The sequence below is a fragment of the Palaemon carinicauda genome, chromosome 14 (genome assembly GCF_036898095.1).
Source record: "Palaemon carinicauda isolate YSFRI2023 chromosome 14, ASM3689809v2, whole genome shotgun sequence".
NCBI lineage: Eukaryota > Metazoa > Arthropoda > Malacostraca > Decapoda > Palaemonidae > Palaemon > Palaemon carinicauda.
This window is the reverse complement of record NC_090738.1, coordinates 34,911,614-34,939,522: the sequence shown is the minus strand read 5'-3', so window position 1 is coordinate 34,939,522 and position 27,909 is coordinate 34,911,614. Positions and strand designations below refer to the sequence as shown.

The 27,909-nt window shown below is 45.3% G+C and overlaps 1 protein-coding gene across 5 annotated transcripts in view; it reads right to left on the bottom strand.

Moving 5' to 3' along the window:
• Positions 1-27,909, bottom strand: part of pds5 (cohesin associated factor B pds5) — a 180,145-nt gene that overhangs the window by 40,856 nt on the left and 111,380 nt on the right. For all 5 annotated transcript variants that reach the window (XM_068386964.1, XM_068386968.1, XM_068386967.1 and 2 more), the window contains exons 16-20: positions 13,745-13,995; positions 13,410-13,533; positions 12,986-13,205; positions 11,837-12,099; positions 11,372-11,510 (exon numbers count right to left, since the gene is read on the bottom strand). In XM_068386964.1, coding sequence (XP_068243065.1) covers positions 11,372-11,510; positions 11,837-12,099; positions 12,986-13,205; positions 13,410-13,533; positions 13,745-13,995 — 997 coding nt within the window. The remainder of the gene's footprint in view (positions 1-11,371; positions 11,511-11,836; positions 12,100-12,985; positions 13,206-13,409; positions 13,534-13,744; positions 13,996-27,909) is intronic.

Sequence of the window (27,909 nt, the reverse complement as noted above, 5' to 3'; positions counted from 1 at the left end):
GTGCCACAGAAAAATTCTTCTTGAACGCCAGAGAAGTTGCAATGTCTTTGACGTCAAGAGCTCTGGGTCGGTTGGACAGAGAAGGATCTGGATATACAGTGAACCCTCGTTTATCGCGGTAGATAGGTTCCAGACGCGGCCGCGATAGGTGAAATTCCGCGAAGTAGTGACATCATATTTACCTATTTATTTAACATGTATATTCGGACTTTTAAAACCTTCCCTTGTACGTAGTACTGTTAACAAACCACCCTTTAATGTACAGAACACTTAATGCATGTACTACAGCACCCTAAACTAAAACAGGCACAAATATTAAAGGCGATTTTATATCATGCGTTTCCTAAACACCTAAAAAGCACGATAAAAAATGGCAACCAATGTTCTGTTTACGTTTATCTCTGATTATAATGAAGAAACAAACGCATTTACACATCTGTGTATAGGTTAGTTTTTGCATCAATTATATTGATTATTCAGTACAGTATGTTGATTTGGTTATTACTAATGTTTTACTTAATTTTTCTTAGGACTTCCAAATGAAATGTTTTTCTTTATGACGCCGACTGAAACGACGGCGTCATAACGTACGTTCAGTTAACAAACTAAGGAATTTAACGCCATGATGAAAGTGATAAATAATGATATTACAGTAAAAGCTTTTATAAAATATGTTATTACAAATATTATTTACCGTATCTATATAAAATCATACATACGTAGCAAAGCAGGAAAACAATCTACGAGAGAGAGAGAGAGAGAGAGAGAGAGAGAGAGAGAGAGAGAGAGAGAGAGAGAGAGAGAGAGAGAGAGAGAGAGAGAGAGAGTTGTTTTACATACGTAAATGTAAATTTTAAACAAACAAAAAAAAAAAGCCCCATTTCATATAAAATAGATTACAAATATTTTACTTTATCATATTACAGTAGTCTGTATAATACTGTAAAGTTCATTACAGTATGTTGTTGTTATAGTCGTGGTGATGAAATTCTCACTAAACAAAAACACGCCATTTGATTACAACAGCTGATTCATTCTCTCTCTCTCTCTCTCTCTCTCTCTCTCTCTCTCTCTCTCTCTCTCTCTTCGTGTTATACAATACTTACATTTAGATGAAGAAACTAAAATTAGTTTTCTTAGTGTCAATTAAATACGAAACGAAAAAATTAGGCCGAGTCTACATCCATTTCAATCATAGCTAAAAATACGGCATCCGATTTCATCAGCAAACCACTATTTTTTGGGAAATATAATTTTATTCTATAAAATTTCCAATCCTTAAATAGTTAATTGCACATTAAGAAAGCGTGTACTTTTGTTTTTAAATTTCAGGTGTGTTTTAAAAATCGAGTATTGTTGACTTCTTTTTGTTTTACTTTTGGCTGTGATTAGATCAGCTGTCATCTAGCAGCCGCTCTTGAGTGTGTACGAATACACTAACAAAGTATCATTTATACCATTTCTTAACTTATTCAAACCGTCTACAGTATACAGTTGATATTACATAAGCACCAATGTGTTATAACCTATCAAATTTTTTTGGTTATTACATTTAACCCCCCCCCCTCTCTCTCTCTCTCTCTCTCTCTCTCTACCTCTCTCTCTCTCTCTCTGTGGGCTACTTTTCACTACCTCCCATTCCTTACCTCTCTCTATCTCTCTAACAAATATCTTTGTTGCTCCTCAAAGTTTCATTTATATTGAAAATCGATCATGATTCAATTTTCCTTACTTTCTCCAATCTCGCACCATCGGTCACATCGCGGTATTTTCGATATTTCCGGAAAATCCGCGATATATGTAGGCCTATATACATGGGTTATGAAAAAAATCCGCGAAGTGGTGAATCCGCAATGGTCGAACCGCGAAGTAGCAAGGGTTCACTGTAGAGCGTATTCGATTACTTTCCTTATACAGGAAGAAATAGTATTCCTCGTGACCCTCCTCTTGAACTTCCCTGTGCTGACAAAAAGTGCTCGTACACGGGGGCGAGCTTTTGCTGTTCTTCTAAAGTAACACCTCAGACTACACTGGACATAGTAACAGTTGGTCTGGATCTTCGGTTACAGAACAAAGACTCTCTATCCGAAATGGCCCGAACCTGGAGTCCCGTACACCCGGATTTTTAGTCTTAGCTACAAACTCAGGGATGTAGTTGAGATTACTTCCCCCCATCTCCTAGAGTGGGAGACATCAGCAGATAGACCATGAAGTTCGCTGACTCTCTTGGCCGAAGCCAGAGCAAGCACGAACACCGTCTTTCACGTGAGGTGGCAATCAGAGGCCTGGCGTAGTGGTTCATGGGGGAAGCCCTTCAGAGAACTGAGGACCCGAACCACGTTCCAAGGTGGAGGTCTTAGCTCTGCCTGGGGGCAAGTAAGCTCCTAACTACGTATGAGCAAAGAAAGTTCCGAGGAGGAAATATCGACTCCTTTCAGTTTAAAGGCAAGACTCAAGGCTGAGCAGTAGCCTTTGACTGCCGAGACCGAGAGAAGCATTTCTTTCTGAATGTATACAAGAAACTCCGCTATAGTTGGAACAGAGGCATCGAGGGGAGAGATACCCCTTCCACGACACCAACCACAAAAAACTGACCACTTCGCCTGGTAGACTGCCTCTGTGGATCTCCTGAGGTGTCCAGTCATTCTTTTCGCAACCGGTTGTGAAAAGCCTCTCTGTGTGAGGAGGTGCTGGATAGTCTCCAGGCATGAAGTCGAAGCGAAGCTACGGCTTTGTGGAAGATGTTGGCAAGTGGGTTGTTTGAGGACGTTGTGCTGTGGAGGGAGCTCCCTCAGGATCTCCGTGAGGAGATGCTGAGGGTCCGGGAACCATTCTGCGTGATGACATAGCGGAGCTATGAGGGTCATTTGCAAGTTGTTGCTTGCTCGTACCTGGTTGAGGACTTTTCACATCAGACAGAACGGGGGAAATGTGTAAGCGTCCAGTGCCCGCCAGGACATGGTGGAACTTTTTGAGGGCCAGTAAGGCTGCCCTCATCTCCAACAGAATCATGAGCTGGTACCTTTCTGATTCGGACCATTGGCCAGAGAAGTAATCAGTTGTCCTAAGGATCCTAACCAGAAATCCAGCCATGAAGTAGCCTACATGGCGTACTTCGCCACCTTCTCCTGGTTAAGGATTTCAGAACCGAAAAGGAGACTGGAAGTCCCGTAAGTTATCGAGAGTGCCTCTATAGAGTGGTCAAAAGGCAGCGTTGGAAGAGATTCCCCAAGGATCTCGTAGTAGATCCTCTGAAACACATAAGGAGGAGGTAGGAGCTTGGAGGACGAGCTGGAGCGGAAAGAGGAGGTGGACCCAGTTGCCTGGGACACTGCCTTCTGTTTGGCAATCTTCAACCCCCTTGACCAGAGCAAAGCTGCACTGGCCCTATGAGGTTTCTGAGTGCCGTAGAACTGGTCAAAGACCGTTTCCTTTCCATCTAGAGGGACTTCCGATGGATCTGGAAATCCATTGATGGAATGGATGCAGACTAGGACCTGTCAGAAGGAGTGTTCCGACTCCTTCCTCTCATCCTCCGTAAGCTTAAGGCTAGCGGCTGCTGGCAGAGCGTTGTCCTCGAGATCGCTCTGCCCTTCCACGTCCGAGCTCTCATCCATAGGAGCCCGGAGTGGGTCGAAGTCGTCAACTGGATAGACTGGGGATAGAGAGACTGCCGGGGAGGTGCTCGCTTCCGGCTGCCTGGGAGGCAGTGAGGAAGGAAGCCTGGCCAAGGATTTTGGGATGGTAAACAAATCCTTCGGTTCCCTCCCACGAGGCCAGAGGTCCTCTGTCCCTAGAAGTCTAGAGGTCTCCGTCGGCTTACAGGTGGAATGTAATTCCGTTGCCGTACGGGGTGAGTCCCGACCGGTTGCAGGTCGTGCCTTCTTAGACACTATCTCAACCGGTAAGGGACGGAAGGAGTCTCCATAGGAAGTAACCCTATCCTCCTTGAGGGGCAAAGGACGAATCCTTTTCCTTTTCCCATTTTGTCTGGCCTGTGGCGTCTTGAACTGCAGGGGGCTACCCTGAGGTTCATGCCTAATCTCCTCCAGAGGTCTTTAGCAAGGGGATGACCGTCTCCCCTTGCCAGGGGGACCCGCCTGTGTGGAATCTTCCGAACTTTCCTAGGATCGGAGGGAGGAGAGGACCCTGGGAAGAGAGGAGGCGGTAAGGGGATCCTAGGTGTGTCACCTAAGGACTGGGACCGGGAAACAACTCCTTTCATGGCTTAGCGCATTACACTGAATCAGGTGCTAAGCCATAGGGGGTCACGGGCTCCTGAGGAACTAAAGGGGAGATCCTTAGGAAGGCACTGCTCCCTGGGTTAATGAACCCGGGCAGGTTTCCTAACTCTCTTGTCTGAGGGAGGCTTCCCTACAGGCCTACCCTTAGGAATAGGATCTAGGCTTGGTCACGCAGATGACTGTTGTCTCTGTTAAGGCCTAAAGTTCTTGAGAGACTGATTGTGAGCGCCAAGATGGTCATGCGCCGAAATGTTGGTAGACGGAAGGGAGCTGATACGAGGGCCCTTCCCGATTGCGCGCACTTTTTTTGCGCTTGTGGCGCACATAAGGTTGTTCGCGCACATGCCGTGCAGTATGTTGTTTGCGCGCATGCCGTGCATAAGGTTTTTCAAGCGCATAGCAAGCAACAGGATGTTCGCGCATATGGCGCGCCATAGGATGAACCAGCGCGCCATGTTCGCCAATTTGTTTGCACGCGCCAAGTCGGTCGTGCGCGCGAGAGCTCTCAGGTTGGTGAGAGAACTCACTCCTACGCTCACCCGAAGGTTCACGATAGCTTGTGTTATGTGAGCGCAAACGATCAACACAACAAGAGTTCGTAAACTCTCTGTCATAAAAAGAATGACTATGGTCACGAGAACCCGAAAGTTCAGTGTAAACTGTGTTGTGCGAACCCGAAGGATCAACGCAACGAGAAACCGAAGTTTCTCTGTCACACAACACCAAGGTGTTAGCGTGACTAAAGTTATGAGAGCCCAAGGGTTCAGCGTAACTCAGGTTACGAGACCCCGAAGCGTCAACGTAACGAGGAACCGAGGTTCCTGTCACGAGACCCCGAAGGATCAACGTGACTGACAGTACAAGTACCCAGAGGTTCAACGTTACCATTGTTACAAGAGCCCGAGGGTTCAGCGTAACAGAAACACGAAGGTTTCAAGTCGCGAGAGCCCGAAGGTTCAGTGTGAGGGAGACCGGAACAACTCCTGCTGTCATGAGAACCCGCAAGATAAACATGACGACAGCTCGAAGGCTCACAATAACGCCAGCCCAAAGGGTGATCGTTACGAGACCCCAAAGGGTCAACGTGAGGAGAACCAGCAGATTCAAAAAGACGTCTCCTCACAGCCCGAGGAGGAGAACGTCCGGGGTGGAGAGAGGTTACCCACCCCTCCACTCTACGAACCTCCGGAGAGTAACATTCAACAGACTTCGCCCGTTGGCAAGACTGATTAAGGTCTACAGATAATTCCTCCGCAGGGGAGGAGAGTTCACCCGAAAGAGAACTACACTTATAACAAGGTTCTCTTTCCGCCCCTGGAGGAGAACCTAAAGAGTAAGAAGATTGCCAACGTACAGAGGCAATCTTCTTTCGTGAACGAGAGATATGTTCCCCCGAAGGAGAGGCTTGCCTTGGAGAAAGCCCTGCCACCGTCCCTGGTGGGTTAGCTAACTCCTCGGCGTCGGAACCAGACCCTCAGCCTGACCGACGGGCAACAGCGCCTGCGCCCAAAAAGGGAGGATAGACCTCTGCAGAGGAAGGAAATGACCGCCTTCTCTCCGGTCCCCTACGGAGGAGTTCGAGAACTTCCTTCGTAGGGGGACCATCGATGTACAGCGATGGCCACAAAGACCCAAGGTCTGGAAAGGAACAGACACTGCCTGGGGGAAGCGAAGGAGCCAACTCACTAGGGGAGCCGCCACCCTCGCCTATCCCTCAGGGTTGACCTGGAGTCACAAACCCTGCGCTACTGCTCGACCGTGCCACGGAAGGACCTGGTCGAGGATTAGCTTCAGACAGAGATTTGGGCGTAGAGGAAGCAGAAGCCCGCGATTTCTTCAATTTCGAGGAAGACCCCGAAAGTGAAGATTCGCGTTTAGACTTCTTCTTACGCGCAAACCTCTCCCACTGGGAGGCAGGCCACTCCCTACACTCGGAACAGGTGTTGTCCCGCGAACACTGAGTTCCCTGGCAAGCCGGGCATAAAGGGTGTGGGTCCGTCTCCACGGACGACATGAAGGTACCGCAGCGGCGGCCTTCAATCCCTGGACATGTCCGCATAGCGGGACAATAACCAAACACGCACCGATACACACAAAAGAAAAAGGAAAAGTAATAAAGTCAAGGCAGTTTGTTTAACGGGAGAGACGGCAAATCCGCACTCTACCGTGCCAAAAGCAAAAGTGGTTACTCAACCGACAGGTGTGAGTGAGCGGGGTAGCCAGTCTACCCCAACCCTCTCCCGCTAACTAGCGGATGGGGTAATTATCCCTCACTAAAATTATCTTGGCTGGTTTTCAGCGCTGCCAAAATTAATACCCTATAAATAGCAAAGGTTTGTATCTGTGTCGGTACACTTCTCTTTTTAGTTTATATATGAACGATTTGTTTAAATGTTATTACTGTTCTTAAAATAATTTATTTTAAAATTGTTCCTGTTCTTAAAATAATTTATTTTAATTGTTCATTACTACTCATATAGTTTACTGTATTTATTTCTTTATTTCCTTTCCACACTGGGCAATTTTTCCTTGTGGAGACCTTGGGGTAATAAGATCTTGTTTTTCCAACGAGGGTAGTAGTTTAGTTAGTAATAATAACACCAATAATAATAATAACTGCAAATTAAAATAGACAAAGCCAGCATACATAAAAAATCTGTCTAAAAGATTGCTCATGAATGGCAGAAGCAAAGGACAGAACAATGCCTTAAGGACTGTATTCCCAAGCCCCTTCCCATCAAGCTAGGATCAGTGAGGGCCAAGCAATGGCTGCTGATGACTCAGCAGGTAGGCCGATAGGCTTCCCCAAACAACCCATCACTACCTAACAGGGATGGTGAGGGTGCACACACTACTAGAACCTATCAAGATTGAGATAGGCTAAAACTCCTGTCTAACAGATTCCCAGGCAGGGACATTTCCAATAGGCTACCACAACCCTATCTATCTATACTGTATATATAAAGGTGACAGGAGCATAGCCGTGGGAGAGGCAAAAGAGCGTTCTTGAAATAAGAATGAATGACGAGCGATTGTGACAGAGTTCCGATAAATCCTGCTGCTACCTCGGGTCACCTTGGTGACCACTGAGGTAGCAATAGTAGGAGAGTCAGCATATGGAGTTTTATTTGTGGTGGATAACGGGGGAGGGTGGACCGTGGCCCCCTAGCAGTACCAACCAAACTCGGCCGAGTCCCTCATTAGGCAAGGAGGAACGGTGAGAAGGAATTTTTTTCTTACGTTGTATACCTACCAAATTTGGGAGAAGTGCTGTGGTAGGTAGATATATAATTGCAGTCAACTTTCATTATCTGCAATTAATTAATGAAAACAGCCATGTATGCCAAAATTGTGAACAACAGGTTCGAGTTTTGGCCACAAAACCTGGAACAAAACTAAGGGAGACCTCAGTGTGGGAGACTCAAGCAGAGACTGAGCAACTCACTCTCCGCGCTGACGATAAGGCAGAAAAAAGGGATTTTGACGAAGGAAAAATCTATTTCTGGGCGAGAGACCTGTGCCGCTCCGTGAAATGCTCCTTTTGCATCATTTCTAAGGTATATAACTGCTATGAATTACCAGAGAGAAAAGTTGCATAGGAATGCCAGGGTTAAACCCAGCTCGCTCATCTATATAAGGTGTCGGTATAATACTGGGGCGTGATAAATCACAACCAGAGGTCTCGCACCATTTAGATATCTCTTCTTCAATATCCCCGTTACAACGAGGTGCCGTTCAACACCCACCACTGAATGCTACTACCACCATCTCAACCCACGCCAACTACGTCACTCCTTTTTCATAGCATCACCGTGTCTGTTTGTTGTGATTTTTTGGCTGTGTTTTTCGGTTTTTTCTCCTGGTCTAGTGCGAGATGTCGGATTCCCAAGCTTTCTCATCCAAGTGCTAGATCTATGAGTTTTGAGCTTTTGGAGGTAGCACTGCCCTTATTTTTACTTTTACTAGAGTTTTCGTTTTTCTCAGTTCCGATGGCCCCGCTCCACGGTGGCCATGTTGGCTTGCTACCTCCTTTGCTCGTTCTTAACGCCTTGCAATTAGTCTTCTATACTAATTGTTTTTCGTTTTGAACCTGTTGCTGGAGCTTATTACCGATTAACACTTTGTTATTCTGATATTATGTTACGTATCATAGCCTTGGAACTCAGGTTTGGCTTGTTTGCTACCCTTCGAGGCGCGTAGCCTACCTAGAGGTTTTATTACCGCGTTAGGGTGTTTTTTTATTTAAGTTTTTATTTCATATTACCGCCTAGTTAAGATTGACGCCTTTAGTTCGAGTGGGACTCTCGCTTGGCAGTTTTTATTCTAGTTTTGTTATCCTACCGATCGGCATCTACCTTGATCTAGAAGTTGTGTTGGCCCCCCCTGTCCAGCTCGGTACCTACCCGCGCTGGAGGGCTCGGCTTTGTTATTCCTTCTTTCCCTGCCATTTCCCCTACGTCCCTCTCTTACTATATATATATTTAGCTTGTGCATGCCTTATACCTAGTTCGTCATGTTACATCATTTTACTTTATTTTAATTATCCGTATATGATCATTCCGCTTTGTTATCTCGTGGTTCTGTTTGGACAGGTTGGTACTCCTGTCCTTCCTCCGTCTACGCGATCGCCTCGAGCCACCATTGGCTAGTTCTCGCTGATTCCTCCCCCTCCCCCTCTTAGTGTATGGCACCCCATACCCTTATCCCCCTCCAGGGATACCTCATGTCTCGCAGAGACTTTGGAGTCAGCTGTTTTGTCTTACTGGTTGAGTTTATACCCTCCCTCAATTGGTGTATGACCCCCCATACCCTTATCCCACTCCAGGGATACCTCATGTCTCGCAGAGACGTTGGAGTCAGTTGTTTTGCCTTACGGGTCAAGTCCTCTCGTTCCCCAGCCTCCCTTCCCCCTCCCCTACTCATCCCTCCCCCGGGATACCTACTGACTCCTTCCCTCCGTCTGAGCCGAGAACAGCTGTCGAGGTTATGGTCTAGTTCGCTCACTTATATGCTTTGTCGTAGCCCTTTTTCCCCCGCCGCTCTGATTGGCCATCGGTCGGCTGGGGGGATTTCGGTTGCGTTTTGTGTTTTTTTCAGCGTGATCCACCTCGTTATGTACCGTATCCCATCTATTATGTAGAGTTTTTTGTTAGTGGGGAAATCGCGTTAGAGCTTTTATTTTCTGGTTTTTCTTATATTTATTGTCTCTGTTTATTAAGGTCCCTGTGGCTGGCGGGTAGCCATTGGCTCCTCCCTCCCTCCCTTTTCGACTCCCTACCCCGGTAGGCTGGTTGTGACCCCCGGGTCCACCTCAGTTGTCTCCCCGGAGCCAACGGAATAAGCATGTCACTACTATTTTAATTTTATTCTATACTTCCCCGGTACCGACGGGATAGTATAACTCCCCTTTGTGACAATACTCTTATTGAATGATCATACGAATTACGGATTTGTTTTAACTCTGTTATTAATTACTACCTATGCTAAGTTTTTTCCACCCCCATTACTATACCGGTTCGGATTGTTATTCTTAGTATTTATCCAGGTTCTATGCCGGTTTAATTTTAGTACCCCGAGCACCCGGGTTCCCCTTGGGATTCTAACCTACTATGGGATACTTACGTATCTTTATTATTACAGGTGGTCCGCTGTCAGATGACAGCCTGTGTGGCCGTGCTTCAACAAGCGTGCAGCCACGATGTATGCAGATCGCATGCTCACTGCGCTGTCCAAGTGGATGATCTGATCGTCTGGCATCCAGACAACTGCGTGGTCTGCTACGGACTTGCCTCCACGCTTACCTCGGATTCGGTAAGTGTCCCAGTCGTTACTATCTAGATTTACTTCGGATTTAATCTCTGGATTTTCCTTGTTATCCCCATTGTAATCTCTGATCGAATTAAAACATTTAGGCTAATCTCGGCCTACATGTTGTTACACTTCCTTGGCCGAAGTCACTTGGCTCTTAGTAACGATTTATTCTCTTTCAGTGCTCTCAGCCTTCTAAGACTTCTGCCTTAGCGACCCTTAAGGTCTGGGTCGGCGGGTTTGCCCGCAACGTCAAGGCGAAGAAACCCTACGTCTTGTCCGAGGAAATGTGTGCCCTGATATACCCTAACGCTAAGAACTTGGCTGCGGTCCCCAAGGATGTGGCGGACCCCATCATTACGAAGATCACCGAGGCCCTGCTCTTGTCTGAGGACCACGAAGTGATGGGAGAAGCGATTGTGGAGGACGTCGCGGCTATCAACCTCGACATTGAACCTATGCCTCTTGACGAGCCGGAGCTAGGTAAGGAGGTAGGTGAGGCAGGTGGGTCCCGGGCTAAGATTCCTCTCCTTAGCCTGACTTTTTTTACCTCTTCTGCTAATTCTTCCTTTCAGGGGTTTTCAGGAAAGTGCGAGACTTATATCAGGCCACGTCCTGTTGTCCCTAAGGTTAAGTCTCTCCGGAGACCCTTATTAAAGACCCGCAAGTCTTCCAAATCCCCTAACCCTGTAAAATCTTCGTCAGCCAGAGTCCCCAAAGACTCAGCTGTAGCTTCATCGTCCTCTCATGGGTCGAGAGCGAAGAGAGGCTCAAAAACTAAGACCCCGGAGGCTTCCTTCGATCCGGAAGCCTTTTCGAGCAGGTTACTGGAGCAAATTGGTTCCCTAATGACGTCCCCCACTGAGAGGGTACAAAACCAGGAGAGTCTCGTTGAGAACCTCATGCGTTCTGGACTGCCACAACGACAACAATATGTTATCCCGGATGCCTCTAAGCTCCCGGAGTTCGAAAAAGAGATTTATGAAGGAAGGATTAGAGAATAAACCCAATAACATTTATCTTATGGCAATCCATCACAGTTGTTATTTTGATTGTTATACAGTATGTTTACTGTCCATAACAAAACACAATAAAATTGGTTTGTCATCAGTGTGATGGTGAAAGAGGATTCAACAGAAAACAATTTTCTACCTTTTAATTAAGTACCACTTACTGTATTTCTAAAATTCTTGTATTAAATTTACTTTGTTGGTTTTTGCTTTCTCTTAATATTTTTTTTCTATTTTGCAGTCTTCACTTATATATTTTTGCTAATTAAAATAATCTACATGTATGTTTGCAGCAAAAGAAACACTTACCATTAACAAAGTTGGGATCCTCATGTTTCTTGAAGTACATAGGAGGTATACGCGGATCTGATGGAAACTCTTTCATTTCAAAACTAGTAGTTTTTGATAATATTAATCCCATGGCTAAATCACAAACAGCCCACAGTTTCTGTAATAATGCATAAAGTCAGATTATGAAAAACTATTCATAAATGGAAACAAAAAGATTTCACACTATATTTACTAAAATACCTCATTATATACAAAGCAAAGTTCCTATGAAAAAATTTAAATTTGTATCAACATTAACTGATTCTGTAGCAAAAAAACAGAAGAAAAAACTAACATATTCAATTATCAAAATCTCTGACCCTTCCATGAAAGCATACATACTCATTTAAGGTTATCTACCCCCATAGGAGGTAAGCCCGACAGCTAAGTAAGAACACTGAAAGGAACTGTCTTGTAAGCAAATATCAAACAACAATATTATACCTGATTAGTAATTTCATCTTCTGGCATCACAGCATCCTTGTGATTTTTCATCTGCTCGATTAGGGCTTTGTAGAATCCAAAGCAATAGGCATCATTCTTTGTCATTAGTGGTTCCAAAATGAACCACAGGCACGTACGAATTCGGGTGAGCTGAGATACATCGTTTGGATCTGTGAACTCTGGTTGATGTACTAAGATAGGGACTGCAAACACTAACATGTAATCAGGCATTATGTGTGGTAACTGTCCAGAAGCTTTTTCACCTGAATAATAAAAGGGAAAAAAGTTTAGATTTTTCTTTATTGACCTCTCGCTTTATATATACAAATCTTATAATCCAAGATTTATTGTATTCTGAATAATTTCAAGTTCCACTAAAAATTCTAATCGGGCATTATGATATCTAATTAAAAACGAGCAAACATCTTAAAGCATACAGTCCTGTTACAGTTATAACATAGGAATATAATACAGTATAGTTATATAATGACATGAGGAGAAATATTCAACAATCTTTATACTTTTAATGACATTAAGTACCCTTAATTTAATTATGAAGCCAAGGTTCTGACGATATCCTGTTGCCTGAACATTTGAAAACTAAACAAATACAGGTACTGTACAGCATACAAAACTTGAAAAAACCTCCATCTACATGAGATTACCAAACAATTCTTCTTCACCCAAGGGGTTAGCTACTGCACTGTAATTGTTCAATGGCTACTTTCCTCTTGGTAAAGGTAGAAGAGACTCTTTAGCTATGGTAAGCAGCTCTTCTAGGAGAAGGACAATAAAAAATCAAACCAGTGTTCTCTAGTCTTGGGTAATGCCATAGCCTCTGTACTATGGTCTTTCACTGTCTTGGGTGTAGTTCTCTTGCTTGAGGGTACACTCGGGCACGCTATTCTATCTAATTTCTCTCTTGTTTTGCTATAATTTTTATAGTTTAAATAGGAAATATTTATTTTAATATTGTTGCTATTCTTAAAATATTTTATTTTTCCTTTTTTTCCTTTCCTCACTGAGCTATTTTCCCTGTTGGGGTCTCTGGGCTTATAGCATCCTGCTTATCCAACTAGGGTTGTAGCTTAGCAAGTAATAACAATAATAATAATAACAATAATAAAAAACATTGAATAAGAAACTTACTTCCACCAGTCATTGTTATCGAACGAATATAATCTCTTCTTTTACATATATCTGCAACCATATATTGTTTAATAGCCAATCGCATTTGCCGGTCAGACTCTAAACCCGCTAATGCATAGAAACCCATAAAATCTAATGGCAGGCACTTGTTGGGGACTCCTCGAGCCAGACCCTTGTGTAGTTTCATGGCAAACCTTTCTCGAACTTGTGGAGTTTCATCCTGTCAAAGGAAAATTTTTTACTTTTAAAATGGCATACATAATTTTATAGCTTATTCCAGTACATAATTTAGCATTAAAAACAGATGCCAGCCCCCCTTCCCCCCTAAAAAAAAGAGAGAGAGAGAGAGAGAGAGAGAGAGAGAGAGAGAGAGAGAGAGAGAGAGAGAGAGAGAGAGAGAGAGAGAGAGAGAGTTCATACTTACATTCATGAGATGCGACAAATTATAAAACTGCTCGGCGGTAAATTGATCACCGACACCCTTTTGTTCACATATTTTCAACATGGCGGCTCCAGATGCTAATCTCAGGTGAGACATCTCGACTTTCCTGTACAGTGAAAAAATGTGAGTAAAAATATATCTAAGCACCTTTAACAGTTAATATTTTCTATTCATTATGGATGCACCCAGCCTACATTTACTTTATTGTTATTTATTCTAGATTCAACACATACAAAAAAACATTTTTTTTCAATAACCATAAAAATCTACATAGTCTGCCTAATGAAAAAGCCCCATTTGAAGCTCTCAACACTTACAGCATTTTACCCGTGACCAAAAGATCCCCTTTATGAAGAATGAAAGCATTCAACATGCGGAAGGTCTTTTGTGCAGATATTTCGTCTGTCTTAAGACCCAGAAGCCATCTCGCCATCATCTTTATACCCTCTATTTTGACTGCTGTTTCTTCAGTCAGTTCCTCCTCTTCTAACCAAGTATCTGCATCATCTTGGGTTAATCCAGGAGTGTGGCCAGCTGTCTGGTTTCTCATCAACAATTCTTTGACAATCTGCCAAAATTATATGAACTGACTAAATAAGAATACAGAAAGAGCATTAAAAGTTTCAAAAATTCTAAGAAGAGTAACTATTTATGTTCACAGTACATATCTATTTTTAGTCTCAGATCTATCTTAAATAATGCAAAAAAAACTGTCGAAGCTTCAGTATTTTACTCATGCATGAAATCTGAAAGGTTAAATAACTGTTTTTAGATTCTATAATATACAATATAAGTATATTTAGATTGCCAACCAATAAGAAGTCCTTCATTTTGCTATTTATCTATTACTAACAACTCATAAACATGATATTTTAATTATAAAATAAATTTTTGAATATACTTACCCGGTGAATATATAATAGCTGAGCCTCCGGCGGCTCGACAGAAAAACACACAAAAACTCGCGAGTGATCGCTATGAAGGTTGCGGGTGTGCCCACTAGCGCCAACTATCGGCCAGATACCGCATATACATGTAAACAGACCCAATTTTTCTCATCCCGCTGGGTCTCTATCGGGGAGGAAGGGGGGGCCTTTAATTTATATATTCACCGGGTAAGTATATTCAAAAATTTATTTTATAATCAAAATATCATTTTTAAATATTAAACATAGCCGGTGAATATATAATAGCTGATTCACACCCATGGTGGTGGGTAGAGACCAGAGTTAATTAAGTTTATAGCGTATATGCTTAGAGTTTTTGACAGTTAAATCATAACAAAACCCAAATATATAAAGGTACCTGGTAAGGAAGTTAACTTAGACGATTACTCTGCCTTATTAGTCTCTCTTCCTCACGAAGCCCAGCGATCCTCTTAGGATGCTGAAAGACTCCCAGGAGCTGAAGTATTAAGGGCTGCAACCCATACAACAGGACCTCATCAAACCCCTAATCTGGGCGCTCTTAAGAAATGACATTTGACCACCCGCCAAATCAAAAAAGGCTGCAAAAGGCTTCTTAGCCTTCTGTACAACCCAATTAAAAAAAAAAAAAATTCAAGAGCAGATTAAAAGGATATTGGAATTAATGGAATGTAGTGGTAGAACCCTTACCCACTACTGCATTCGCTGTAACGAATGGACCCAGTGTGTAGCAGTCCTCGTAAAGAGTCTGGACATCTTTTAAGTAAAATGACGCGAATACCAATTTGCTTCTCCAAACGGTCGCGTCCATAATACTTTGCAGAGATTTATTTTGCTTAAAGGCCACGGAAGTTGCTATAGCTCTTATTTCGTGCGTCTTAACCTTAAGCATGCATCGGTCTTTTTCATTCAAGTGAGAATGAGCCTCTCGTATTAAAAGTCTGATAAAATATGACAAAGCATTCTTTGACATAGGCAATGATGGTTTCTTAACTGAGCACCATAATGCCTCAGATCCACCTCGTAAGGACTTAGTACGAGCTAAGTAGAACTTAAGAGCTCTAACTGGACACAGCACTCTTTCAAGTTCGTTGCTTACGATCTTTGACAGGCAAGGTATATCAAAAGACTTAGGCCAAGGACGAGAAGGCAGTTCATTTTTGGCCAGGAAACCAAGTTGAAGTGAACATGTGGCTTTTTCTGTAGAAAAGCCGATGTTCTTACTGAAGGCATGAATTTCACTGACCCTTTTAGTCGAAGCCAAGCACACTAGGAAAAGCGTCTTGAGGGTGAGATCCTTCAGGGAGGCTGAATGTAATGGCTCAAACCTGTCTGACATGAGGAACCTTAGGACCACGTCTAAGTTCCATCCAGGAGTTGCCATACGACGTTCCTTAGAGGTCTCGAAAGACTTAAGGAGATCTTAATTGTTGGAAAGATCTAAGCCTCTATGACGAAAGACCGAAGCCAACATGCTCCTGTAGCCCTAAATCGTGGGAGCTGAGAGGGAGCGAACATTTCTCAGATGTAAAAGAAAATCTCCGATTGGGCTACAGAGGTACTGGAAGAGGACATAGATGCTGGCTTGCACCAATCTCGAAAGACTTCCCACTTCGACTGGTATACTCTGAAGGTAGAAGCTCTCCTAGCTCTCGCAATCGCACTGGCTGCCTTCTTCGAAAAGCCTCGAGCTCTTGAGAGTCTCTCGATAGTCTGAAGGCAGTCAGACGAAGCGCGGGGAGGCTTTGATGAACATTCTTTACGTGGGGCTGACGTAAGAGATCTACCCTTAGAGGAAGACTTCTTGGAATGTCTACCAGCCATTGAAGTACCTCGGTGAACCACTCTCTCGTGGGCCAGAGGGTAGCAACCAACGTCAACCCTGTCCCTTCGTGAGAGGCGAACTTCTGCAGTACCTTGTTGACTATCTTGAATGGTGGGAATGCATATAAGTCCAGAAGAGACCAATCCAGTAGAAACGCGTCTATGTGGATTGCTTCTGTATCTAGGACTGGAGAGCAATAGATTGGTAACCTTTTGGTCAACGAGGAGGCAAAGAGGTCTATGGTGGGTTGACCCCAAGTAGCCCAAAGACTCTTGCACACGTCCTTGTGGAGGGTCCATTCCGTGGGTATCACCTGACCCCTCCGACCGAGACAGTCTGCCAAGACGTTCAAGTCCCCCTGGATGAATCTCGTCAACAGGGAGATGCCTCGATTTCTTGACCATATGAGAAGGTCCCTTGCGATCTCGAGCAGCGTGAAGGAGTGTGTGCCTCCTTGCTTGGAGATGTACGCCAAAGCTGTGGTGTTGTCTGAGTTGACCTCTACCACTTAGTTTCGAAGAAAGCTTTCGAATTTCATCAAGGCCAAGTGGACTGCTAATAGCTCCTTGCCGTTGATGTGCATGCTCTTCTGACTTGAGGTCCACAGACCCGAGCATTCCCGACCGTCCAGGGTCGCACCCCAACCCAAATCCGACACGTCTGAGAACAACACGTGGTTTGGGTTCTTGACTGCTAGGGATAGTCCCTCTCTCAGACTGATATTGCTGTCCCACCATTTCAGGCATGCCTTTACTGGTTCGGAGACTGGGAATGATACCGTCTCTTACGTCTTGTCCTAGTTCCAGTGAGAGGCTAGATGGAACTGGAGAGGCAGAAGGTGTAGTCTCCCTAGCGAGACAAACTGCTCCAGGGATGAGAGAGTCCCTACGAGACTGTTCCAACTCCTGACTGAACAAACGTTCTCTTTTCAGCATTAGTTGGACTTCGAGCAGGGCTTGTTCTATTCGGGTGGCAGACGGAAAAGCCCGAAAAAACTGGATTGCGAATCTCCATCCCCAAATATAGAATAATCTGGGATGGGATCTGTTGGGACTTTTAGGTTGACCAAAAGTCCCAACTCCCTGGCCAGACTCAACGTCCAATGTAGATCCTGCAGACAGCGAAGACTGGACGATGCTCTGAGAAGCCAGTCGTCCAAGTACAGGGAGGCTCGGATTCCCGATAGATGGAGGGATTATGCCACATTCCTCATGAGCCTCGTGAACACGAGAGGAGCAGGACTGAGGCCAAAGCACAGGGCTCGAAACTGGTACCCCACATTCCTGTAAACAAACCTCAGGAACGGTTGGGAATCCGGGTGTATAGGAATGTGGAAGTATGCCTCCTGAAGGTCGAGAGAGACCATCCAGTCGCCTTCCATTAATGCTGTCAAGACAGCCTGGTAGACTTCATCGTGAAGTTTGTCTTGACAATGAACACATTGAGCGCACTTGCCTCTTACGTACTCCTGCAGTGAACATGGCTGCCAGATCATTGGAGCCATCCCAGAGGGACTTGTTCCTACAGAGAACATGGCTGTCAGATTATTGGAGCCATCCCTGATAGCCTTGTTTATGCATGACATAATTGTACAGCAAAACTTCAAACGCTCGAAAAAACTCCTAACAGGAGATGGTCTAGCTCTGAAGTCGACCATAAAATCTTGGAGCGTCTCATGGCCAGGCGCCAGGGAGAGTCTATGAGGTTTGAGAAGTCTATCTGGGCAGAGGCAGGAACTCCCAAGCCAAGAACTTCTCCCGTGTCATATCAGACTCTCGCTCTATAAGCCAGCTTAAAAGTAGGGAAAGCAAAGGCTGTCTCCCCCAAACTCCTCTTGGTGATTAACCAGTCGCCTAGCAAACGTAAAGCTCTTTTAGAAGTGCGAGAGAGCACTAGCTTAGAAAACAACGGCTTCGAAGTAGCTAGGCCTAGTGTAAACTCTGACGTTTAGGCGAACGAGGAGCAGCAGTTACAAAAAGATCCGGACAAAGATCCTTAAAAATCAGCATGATTTATTTAAAGTCCATAGAGGGCTGAGCAGCTTTAGGCTCCTCTCCGTCTGACAGAGTCCTCAAGGGAATATCAGTAGGAGGGGGATCAGCAACTTCCTCATCTGAAGGAACCTTGTCCGACAATTGCCAAGTCTCAAGCAAGGGAGAGACCTGCCGTGGTGGCAATGCTTGACAAGCAGAGTCCACACGCAAAGGAGCAACAGTAGCAGTCAAGGACGCTATGTCATGTAACTGCTTAAAGGACTGACCAGCAACAAAAACAGGTGCGGGAGGACGCTCGACGTCAACTCGAGACTGCCTTGACTGCTTAGACTGAGCAGTCAAAACAACTCTTGACTGCGGTGCTTGACGCTCAACGTCAAAACAAGTCAACTATGCTGGTTGGTGAACGTCCTGAACGTCAACAAGAGCAAGCGGCAGCGGCTGAACGTCCACAAGCGGCTGAGAGTCAACACGGGACTGCATCGAGTGAGGCTCTACAAAACACGATTGACGTGACTTTGTAACGTCAATGTCAACAGGACGAGCAAAGGCTCGTTTGGGCGGCTGAAGGCCAGGATCTCGATCAGCTAAGCGGCGAGGATCATCGTGAACCTGCTCAACAGAATAGTCCTCCTAAGAGAGGCAAGCTTATTCTGCATGTCTTGCCGTACAACCCATTTAGGATCAACGGGAATGGTTGCGGTAAGAGACGAGGGTAACGTCTGTGACTGCAAAACCTTGCCTACAATAAGACTCTCGGAGCCTGTGTTACGCTTTTGTTTAGGCGGCGAGCAGTCTTCCGATGACTGCATAGGGTCAGAGCTGTCCCAATGGCTACAACCAGGACGCTGGACCTGTCCTGAAAGGACTGACTTTCGCTTAAAGGGCCTCGAAACCTTGCTCCACGGTTTCTTAAGCGAAAAGCCTTCGGATGACGAGGAGAAAATCGTCTCGCTCGTCTTATGGTAGGGGCAGTCTTGGTGAGACACGCCTGAAACCATAGAGGGAACGTCTGTTCGCTGATCAAGGCCCCTCGAACCCATAAGTCGTACGACAATACTTCTCCCCTGGGCTTGGGAGCTTGCAAGAGGTCTCGGACTAGGCGAACGACAGGCACGAACAGACGAACCCTCGGTCGCAACACTGATAACACTTTGCGCAATTATCACTTTATCACTACGATTTTCTGTTTTGCACTTACTTCACTGAAATAGAATTTTTCAACAATTCACATTAGGCATGAATAAAACTGATTTCTACCTGAAGCACGCAATTCTACCCTCATCAAAAGGTTATAATTGCGAAATAAGTCGTATAATGTAAGCACATTAATACAAGCAAAAAACAGTAAACATATTAAGATAAAAAGATCATTGGCTGGGAAGGAGACTAAACACTAGTTCATTCAAAACTACGTTTTCAATCTCTCACCGTACAGTGCCTTGGGACGAGAATAAAAACTAAAAACGTTTTATCCTTTCTCCCCGTACAGAGACTAGGGACGAGAGTAAAAAACTGACTCGAGAACAACGTTACTCGCTTGGGACGAGAATAAAGATCGGAACGTTCTCTCTTCCTCTCTCTCTCTCTTGATTTCGCACCGAAGAGAAAAGCCCACTTACCTTTCGTCAATAAACAGGTTATTTGACCAAAGGAAAAAACTGAAAGGTTTTTCAATTAACAAGTTCCTTTAAAATAGTATTTAAAACATTTAAGTTTGAAAGAAGAATGAACAAAACGTCAGAATCGATTTACTCTTTCTGCAAAGTGAAACCGTGATTCTCTCTCTCTCTATTGTAACGATAAAGCGCAAACTGCGTAGCATAAATAAACTAAACGTTAGTTCATCTTTGAAACAGTACGAAGACTATTCAAAGAAAATCTTTCATAAAATATCTACTAAAAAATATTCATTTAATAAGTTTTAAATCATTTGCTCTGTAAAAGTTATTTACGATTGTCTTCCTCTTTAAAGGGCTCAACGTTGTTTAACTTCGGTTTCCAAGTTAGGACCGCCTACTCTCGGATTAGGGGAGGAATAGGTAAGGTCGCATATAAACAAATCATTAAAATTTATCTTGATGTTTATTATAAATGGAAATCTAATCGAAGAGGCCTAATAAAGGCGGTTGAGATATAAAATATATAGAGGAAAATCTATAATTAACAACAACAATTTATAACGTGATAAGATAATTGCTAAAAGCCTAAAACACACTTCCGTACTAAGGGAAGGGTCGGCCATTTAAAAGTCAAAGAAAGTCCAAAAAAACAATCCAAAGTCATCAACAATTAAATCTATCCAAAAACGAGTTCAAGATTTAAGTTGAAGATAAAACACCTGCACTGCGAAAGCTCAAACCAAAAGGAAGTACTTCACCAAGACTGTTGAAAAACTCCAGGTTAACAGCGAGTAATGGTACGTCTTGTCGATCAGACCGACAGAGAAAAATTGGGTCTGTTTACGTGTATATGCGGTATCTGGCCGATAGTTGGCGCTAGTGGGCACACCCGCAACCTTCATAGCGATCGCTCGCGAGTTTTTGTGTGTTTTTCTGTCGAGCCGCCGGAGGCTCAGCTATTATATATTCACCGGCTAAGTTTAATATTTAAAAATATGAAATCAATTCTTTCAGATTGATATTTAACACCTAATAATCCTTCCTCATGGTTCCAAACACTGAGAAAGATTTTTCATTGTAAATTTGGTAGGATGATCTCTTATCAAGGCTGAAAATGAGAATGTAATGTTTTTCTTTTAATTGTGTCTTGAAAAAACTTGTGTTGCATTTCTCTAAGTTATATTCAATGTATTTCTTTGTCCGTTTGTTTATATATTTACAATTCTCATGTTATAATTATACTGAGCAATGCAAAAAAAGTTTCAGACAATAACTAAGTATGACTAAAGAGTAAAATTTCCCCAAAGGCGAAGAACTACACTGATCTCTTCACATAACGATAGGATATTGCTGAATGTTGCTTCAATGGAGAGAGAAAGAGAGAGAGAGAGAGAAAGAAGCTGGACGTGCTCCCCAACCCCACGCGGAGGATTAAAAGTCCAAGAACTAGCCACCAGGGACTCAAACTTATCCTCTAATTTTCCGGCATCCTCCTGTGAGAGGGAAGAAATCCGGTCTTCCACACTGCCGTTAGTGCCCTTCCATGCCCCTGTGCAGGTGACACAAATGATTTTCCTCTCTGGAGTGGTGACCTCATATCATGGCTCGAGGAATTGGGAAAGCTTGTGCAAGCAAACCTCTCCAGTGAAAAATAGTCTTTCCCTCTGACACCTTTGGATATTAAGATAAACAGTTTCTCCCCAAAATTCTACAAAGTTAGGACGTTCTCGCAACAGAGCATGAGAATATTTCTGGTCTACCTGGTTAGCAAGCTACTTGCTAGTACAACAGGTACTACCTGGTGACTGTGCTGTTTAAAACCCCGAAGGGTCAAAAGGTTTGAGAGAAACAACAGTCAACTTTTCTCTCAAGATAAAAACTAACTCGCAACTGAGTGACCGAAGGTGCCAGGAGGTTGCTTAACAAGCGAACCTTTCAAGTCATGCAATCAATTGCAAGCTACTATTTCTTGAAAGCAAGGAAGAAACATTGCCCCCAACTGCACTTGTTGTTCGCGAGTGTCCGCCCATGGACTGGTAAACACTGGAGTAACCAACTATTTCTCTAGTGGATTTAGGTACTAAAGCAAACCCCTAAAGATGATCACTGCCAAGCAGACACTTGGTCACAAGCAACTACTTCTAAAAGACAAGGTTGAAATGTAGCTTCAATCCCACAGCAAGGAAGGCAGTTGATTGCATATGTTCGGCCACAGACCAATAAACACATACAGATTATACTACTTCTGTAAGAGGTATATGCTCCAAGATTTCAGAGGAATTATACTCTGAGATGGTAACGGTTTGCTCCAGTAATTATCGTTGCTGACCATTAACCAAGAAATAGTTAAATGAGTATCAAGACTCAACAAGAACCACCCCCGCCCGGGAGAACTGCCTGAAACGCAAGTGTTTAAGGGCAGACTAAGTCCCCGAGTAAAAAATCTAGGAAGCCCAGTCTTACAGAAGGGATCCCGTCTCCTTTCTCTCCAGGGGCTAAGCCACGAAGGAATCAAGAAGAGGGGTGCCCCCTTCTAAGATACCTCCAGGAGGTGACGTCTGTGATGAGTCCCTGGGGCAGACCAAAGATCTGGGAGCAGAACAAAGGGTCCATTATGCATGAACTTGATCGGGGACAATCGATAATGTTCATGACAGAGACCTCCTTCTCACTAGTGAAAGGTATCCCTTAAATAGACTTGCCTTGCTAAGTCTCGAAGTCTAAATACTTTTGATACTTGAACATACGATCTGGAGTTTAAGGAGGACCTGACGGGGATGAAGGAGGAGCCCACTTGTGGGCAGACCTCCTAGCTTGGGCTCTATGGGTTGGTAAAGGGTCCTTGGAGAACCTGATTCCACCCGTCAAGGAAACAACCATCAGCTGAGAAAGGCGGCCCATTGATTTGTTGGAACAGGGTTCTAAACTGCTCTGATTCACGGCTTCAATTGGCTGAACCCAAGTGTGTCCTTTGCCAATGAAGGAACGTCAGGTTCTATGTGGAATGATAACTTGCATTTGCTATTCTACTCTTCACGAGTGTGCGTGTGCCTGCGAGGTAGCGCATGCAGCTGGCAAAGCAATTAGCCTACGTCAGCAGGAGCTCACCTAAAAGTTTGTGCGTTGACGTGCAACTTCACTGCCCCAAAGAAACTGATCATTCACTAGTGTGCACACCTGCAAGTAGCATATGCAGCGGCTGAAGTGATCAGACCTTCATCGGCAGTAAGAGCTTGCCCGCCTGCGCAGGATAAATGCGTTTGCGTCAACATGCAATTTAATTTCCCCAAAAGAAAGTGATCGTTCGCGAGGGCGAAAGTGTCCGTGAGGTAGTACATGCAGCTGGCAAAGAGAACAGAGATCAGACATTCGTTGGGCAGTATGAGGAGGCCGGTGGGACAAATATGTGTGTTTCTACCCCTGCTGTACACACCTGGCCAACACCTCCAGCAGCTGATCCCTAGAGCATGGACCCTAGCCTAATGAGAGCCACAGCAGATACAAAGCATTTTGGAATACCGTTTCCCCTGGGAGGCTACCACTTCTGCCTCACTAGGGGAGGAGGAAGAGGCAGCCTGACACGAAGGTTAACAAAGAGTGAAATAGCCATCACGCTTACTCGACCGTTTCCTGGAGGAGACTGATCGAGCAGAATTAGAGAGGAGCGTACCAGATTTAAGAGAAATAAGTTGGGATTTCTTCGACCTCAAGGAAGCCCTGCCATACCGTTCCGACTGGGAAGATGGACATTACCTACACTCTGGGAAAGAAGCCTCCATCTCCATGTAAGAAGGTCCTTTGCACATAGGGAAAAGACAGCGAAGGTCTGTGTCCTCCCAAGACATCAAGTACCACAGGAGCGGCTATCCTTGCCTAGCCAAAGTCGCATGTTGTACACCCTCAAGTACACACATAATGCAATCTGAAAAGAAAAATGACAAATTCGTAGGTAATTTGTATTTTTCCTAACTATACACACCTTAGCTAATTAATATGGGTAATTACTTTCGGCGTAGCTGAAATGACGAGCCATTAAAATTTTAAAGAGGGTTTACTACCCGCACCGCTAATTAGCGGGGGAGTAGGGAGGGGTAGCTTGCTACCCCCCCCCCCCTTACACACACCTGTGCTGAGCACACTTTGCTTAGAGTTAGGACTTCACGGGGGACAGGGCTGACAAGTTTGATTAAATAGCTAAGGTTTGTATAGTTAGGAAAAATACAAATTACCTACGAATTTGTCATTTGTTCCGTAACTGAAATACAAACCACGCTATTTAATATAAGTGAGGTGGTAAGTCCCAGCCATTACTGGCTTTTGGCTTTTGCCCGGGGACTCAGTATCTGAGTGTTTCGGCACTCAACGATAAGGAGTCCCTGCACCTCGCTAGCACCTTGCTCTGCAAGGGCTGCAGCCTATATAAGCTGTGTGTGAAGGAATGAAGTGTGACTCGTCCTAGGAGGTTGACCTGAAGTCCTTTAGATGGAAACTTAAGGCTAGGACTCTCCCAATACCACCTCGTCAGGGTATGGGGACGTGACAGTATTAGCTTAATACTAGGAACACAAGGGAACAAGGTTTACCTGCAGTGGTTTGAAGTCAGCAGTGCAGAGAACCCAGGAAGCTGCTTTCCCCAAGAGAGGGGAGGATGAAGAAAAGAATAAGGGCCAGACATAACTTTTCATTCATGCAGACTAACACCAGGTAACAATGCCCTCAACCCTCTGCTACTTGTCCATTAAGGAGTCTGAGGTTTAAACCAGCTGTTGTGCAGCCACCACAGGGCCGATAGAGAACGTATTGAGCCTCCTGTGGGTCACGTCTTGCAGGTGGGCTGTGAAGGTCATCTGACGCTTCCACACCCCTGCTTGTAGAACCTGCTTCACTGAGTAGTTCTTCTTGAAGGCCAGGGACGTAGCGATGCCCCTGACATCATGTGCTCTAGGGCGACGTGACGGATGAGGGTCGGGATTCAGGGAATGATGGATTACCCTACGAATCCAAGCTGAGATAGTATTCTTGGTAACCCTCTTCTTTGTCATCCCAGTGCTTACAAACAATGCTTGCATGTGAGGACGAACTGCAGCTGTTCTCTCAAGATAGAGCCTCAGACTCCTTACTGGGCACAGTAGGAGATGGTCTGGGTCATCTGCTACAGAACGAAGACTCGAAATCCGGAAAGAGTCAAACCGAGGGTCTGGCACTCCCGGATTCTGAGTCTTAGCAACAAACTCAGGGACGAATCTGAACGTTACCTCCCCCATCCCCTTGAATGGGCGATGTCATACGAGAGACTATGAAGTTCACCAACTCGTTTGGCCGAAGCCAAAGCTAGTAGGAACACCGTCTTCCAAGTCAGGTGGCGATCTGAAGCCTGACATAATGGTTCATAGGGAGGTCTCTCAAGAGACCTGAGAACTCGCACCACATTCCATGGAGGAGGTCTCACTTCCGACTGAGGGCAGTTAAGTTCATAACTTCGTATGAGTAAAGAAAGTTCCAGTGAAGAAGAAATGTCCACTCCTTTGAGCCTGAAGGCTAGACTTCAGGCTGAGCGATAGCCTTTCACTGCCAAGACTGAAAGGCGCATTTCTTCCCGCAATTACACGAAGAACTCCGCTATTGCTGGAATAGTGGCATCGAGTGGAGAGATACCCCTTCCACGACACCAACCACAGAAAAGTCCACTTTGCCTGGTAGACCCCTGTGGAAGACTTCCGCAGGTGTCCAGACATCCTTTCCGCAACCTGCTGCGAAAATCCTCTCTCTGCAAGGAGATGCTGGATAGTCTCCAGGCGCGAAGCCGAAGCGAAGCTACAGCCTTGTGGTAGATGTTGCAGTGTGGTTGCTTGAGTAGCTCGTGTCGTGGGGGGAGTTCTCTCGGGAGTTCTGATAGGAGTTGCAGAAGGTCTGGAAACTATTCCGTGTGATGCCATAGCGGAGCTTTAAGGGTCATCGAGAGATTGACAGATATTCTGGTCTTGTTGAGTACCCTCCTTATCAGACAATGGGGAAAAGGCGTAAACGTCGATGTTGTCCCACCGTTGTTGGAAGGAATCTTGCCAGAGTGCCTTGGGCTCCAGGACTGGGGAGCAGTACAGCGGGAGCTTGAAGTTCAACTCTATAGCGAACAGATCCACAGTCGGGGAACCCCACAAAGTCAGGACTTTGTTGGCTACTAGACGATCAAAAGACCACTCGGTACTCACTATCTGAAACGCCCTGCTCAGACTGTCGGCGAGCACATTCCTCTTGCCTGGAAAGAAGCGAGCCAATAGTGGAATCGAGTGGACTTCGGTCCATCTCAGTATCTCTACTGCAAGATGGGATAGCTGCTCCAAAAAGGTGTCTCCCTGCTTGTTGATGTAAGCCACTACTGTTGTGTTGTCGCTCATCACCACAACAGAGTGACCCGCCAGGTATTGTTGGAACTGTTGAAGGGCCAGGAATACGGCCTTCATTTCTAGCAGATTTATATGGAGGCACTTTTCTGATTCTGACCACAGGCCTGAGGTCCTGTGGTTCAGAACGTGGGCCCCCCACCCTTTCTTTGAGGCGTCCGAGAACAGCATCAAATCCTGGGGGAGGACGAGAAGATCCACTCTCTTTTGTAGGTTCTCGTCTGTCACCCACCACTGAAGGTACGTCCGTTCCGCAGGACCCATAAGGACCATGACGTCCGGGGAATCGTGTCCTTGATTCCACCGGGACTTGAGTCGCCATTGCAGAGATCTCATTCTGAGGCGACCATTGGGAACTAGACGGGCCAGGGATGAGAGGTGACCGAGTAGACGTAACCACGATTGGGCTAGGAGTTCGTCTCGTCTGACGAAAGGATTCGCGACCCTCCTTAGCCTTGCTATCCTGTTGTCTGATGGGAAGGCTTTGTGGAGATTGGTGTCTAAGATCATGCCTAGATATACCAGTCGTTGAGATGGAGGCAGAGAAGACTTCTCGAGATTTTCCATGATCCCCAGATCTTGGCAAAGTCCAAGAAGTTTGTCTCGGTGTCAAAAAAGGGTCGACTCCGAGTCTGCTAGGATCAGCCAGTCGTTCAGATAACGGAGAAGACGGATGCCGATCCTGTGTGCCCACGATGATATCAGGGTGAACACTCTTGTGAAAACCTGAGGTGCTGTGGAGAGACCGAAACACAGTACCTTGAACTGGTAGATCTTGTTGTCTAGGCTGAATCTTAAGTACTTCCTAGAAGACGGATGGACTGGGATCTAGAATTACGCGTCCTTCAGGTCCAGTGTACACATGAAGACTTGAGGTCTCACTGCGAGTCTGACCGTGTCTGCCGTCTCCATGCAGAACGGGGTCTGCTTGACAAACCTGTTCAGAGCTGAGAGGTCGATGATTGTCTCCAGCCTCCAGACGCCTAGCTTACAAGAAAGTCGACTGAAGAACCCTGGACACCCGTCGACGACCTCCTGGAGAGCGCCCTTCTTCAACATGGTCTCGACTTCTGCCCGAGGGGCTTGCCCCCTTGCCGATCCCATGGCAAGGGAGCTCAACTACACTGGATTCGCTGTCAGGGGGGGTAGAGATGTTGTGAACGGGACGCGATATCCCTGACCGATTACGGAAATGGTCCAGGAATTGGCCCCGAGTTGCTGCCACCTGATCGCGCAACTTTGTAGGCATCCCCCAACTGGTGGACATGCAGGGGGACTGCCAATCCTAGTGTTTGCGGCCTCGGCCACTCCCTCTAGGATTTTTCCCTCCCCTGGAGGACTTTTTGCCTTTCCTGTCTTTCACAGGAAAAGGCTTCGACACCGTTGTCTTTGCTGCCAATGCCGGTTTTGTTGTCTTGGACAGGCGAGGTTGTTGAGGTGCTGGAGGTTTATAGGGCTTTGATGTAAGAGCCCTATGTAGGAGAGAGTCCTGGTTGGACTTCCTCCACCTCTCAGCTGCCTGTTCCACATCTTTAGGCTCAAACAAATTCCTTCCCAAGATGGAGGAATGTCTGAGCCTGATGACCTTCCTGTGAAATCTCTCAGACACCGCATCTCGACGCTTCCAGATGGAATTAGCCCACAAGCTCGAGACTTGGTGGGCTAGAAACTCGATGGTACGAGTGCCTGAAAGAAGGAAGGTCTCCAAGGCCTT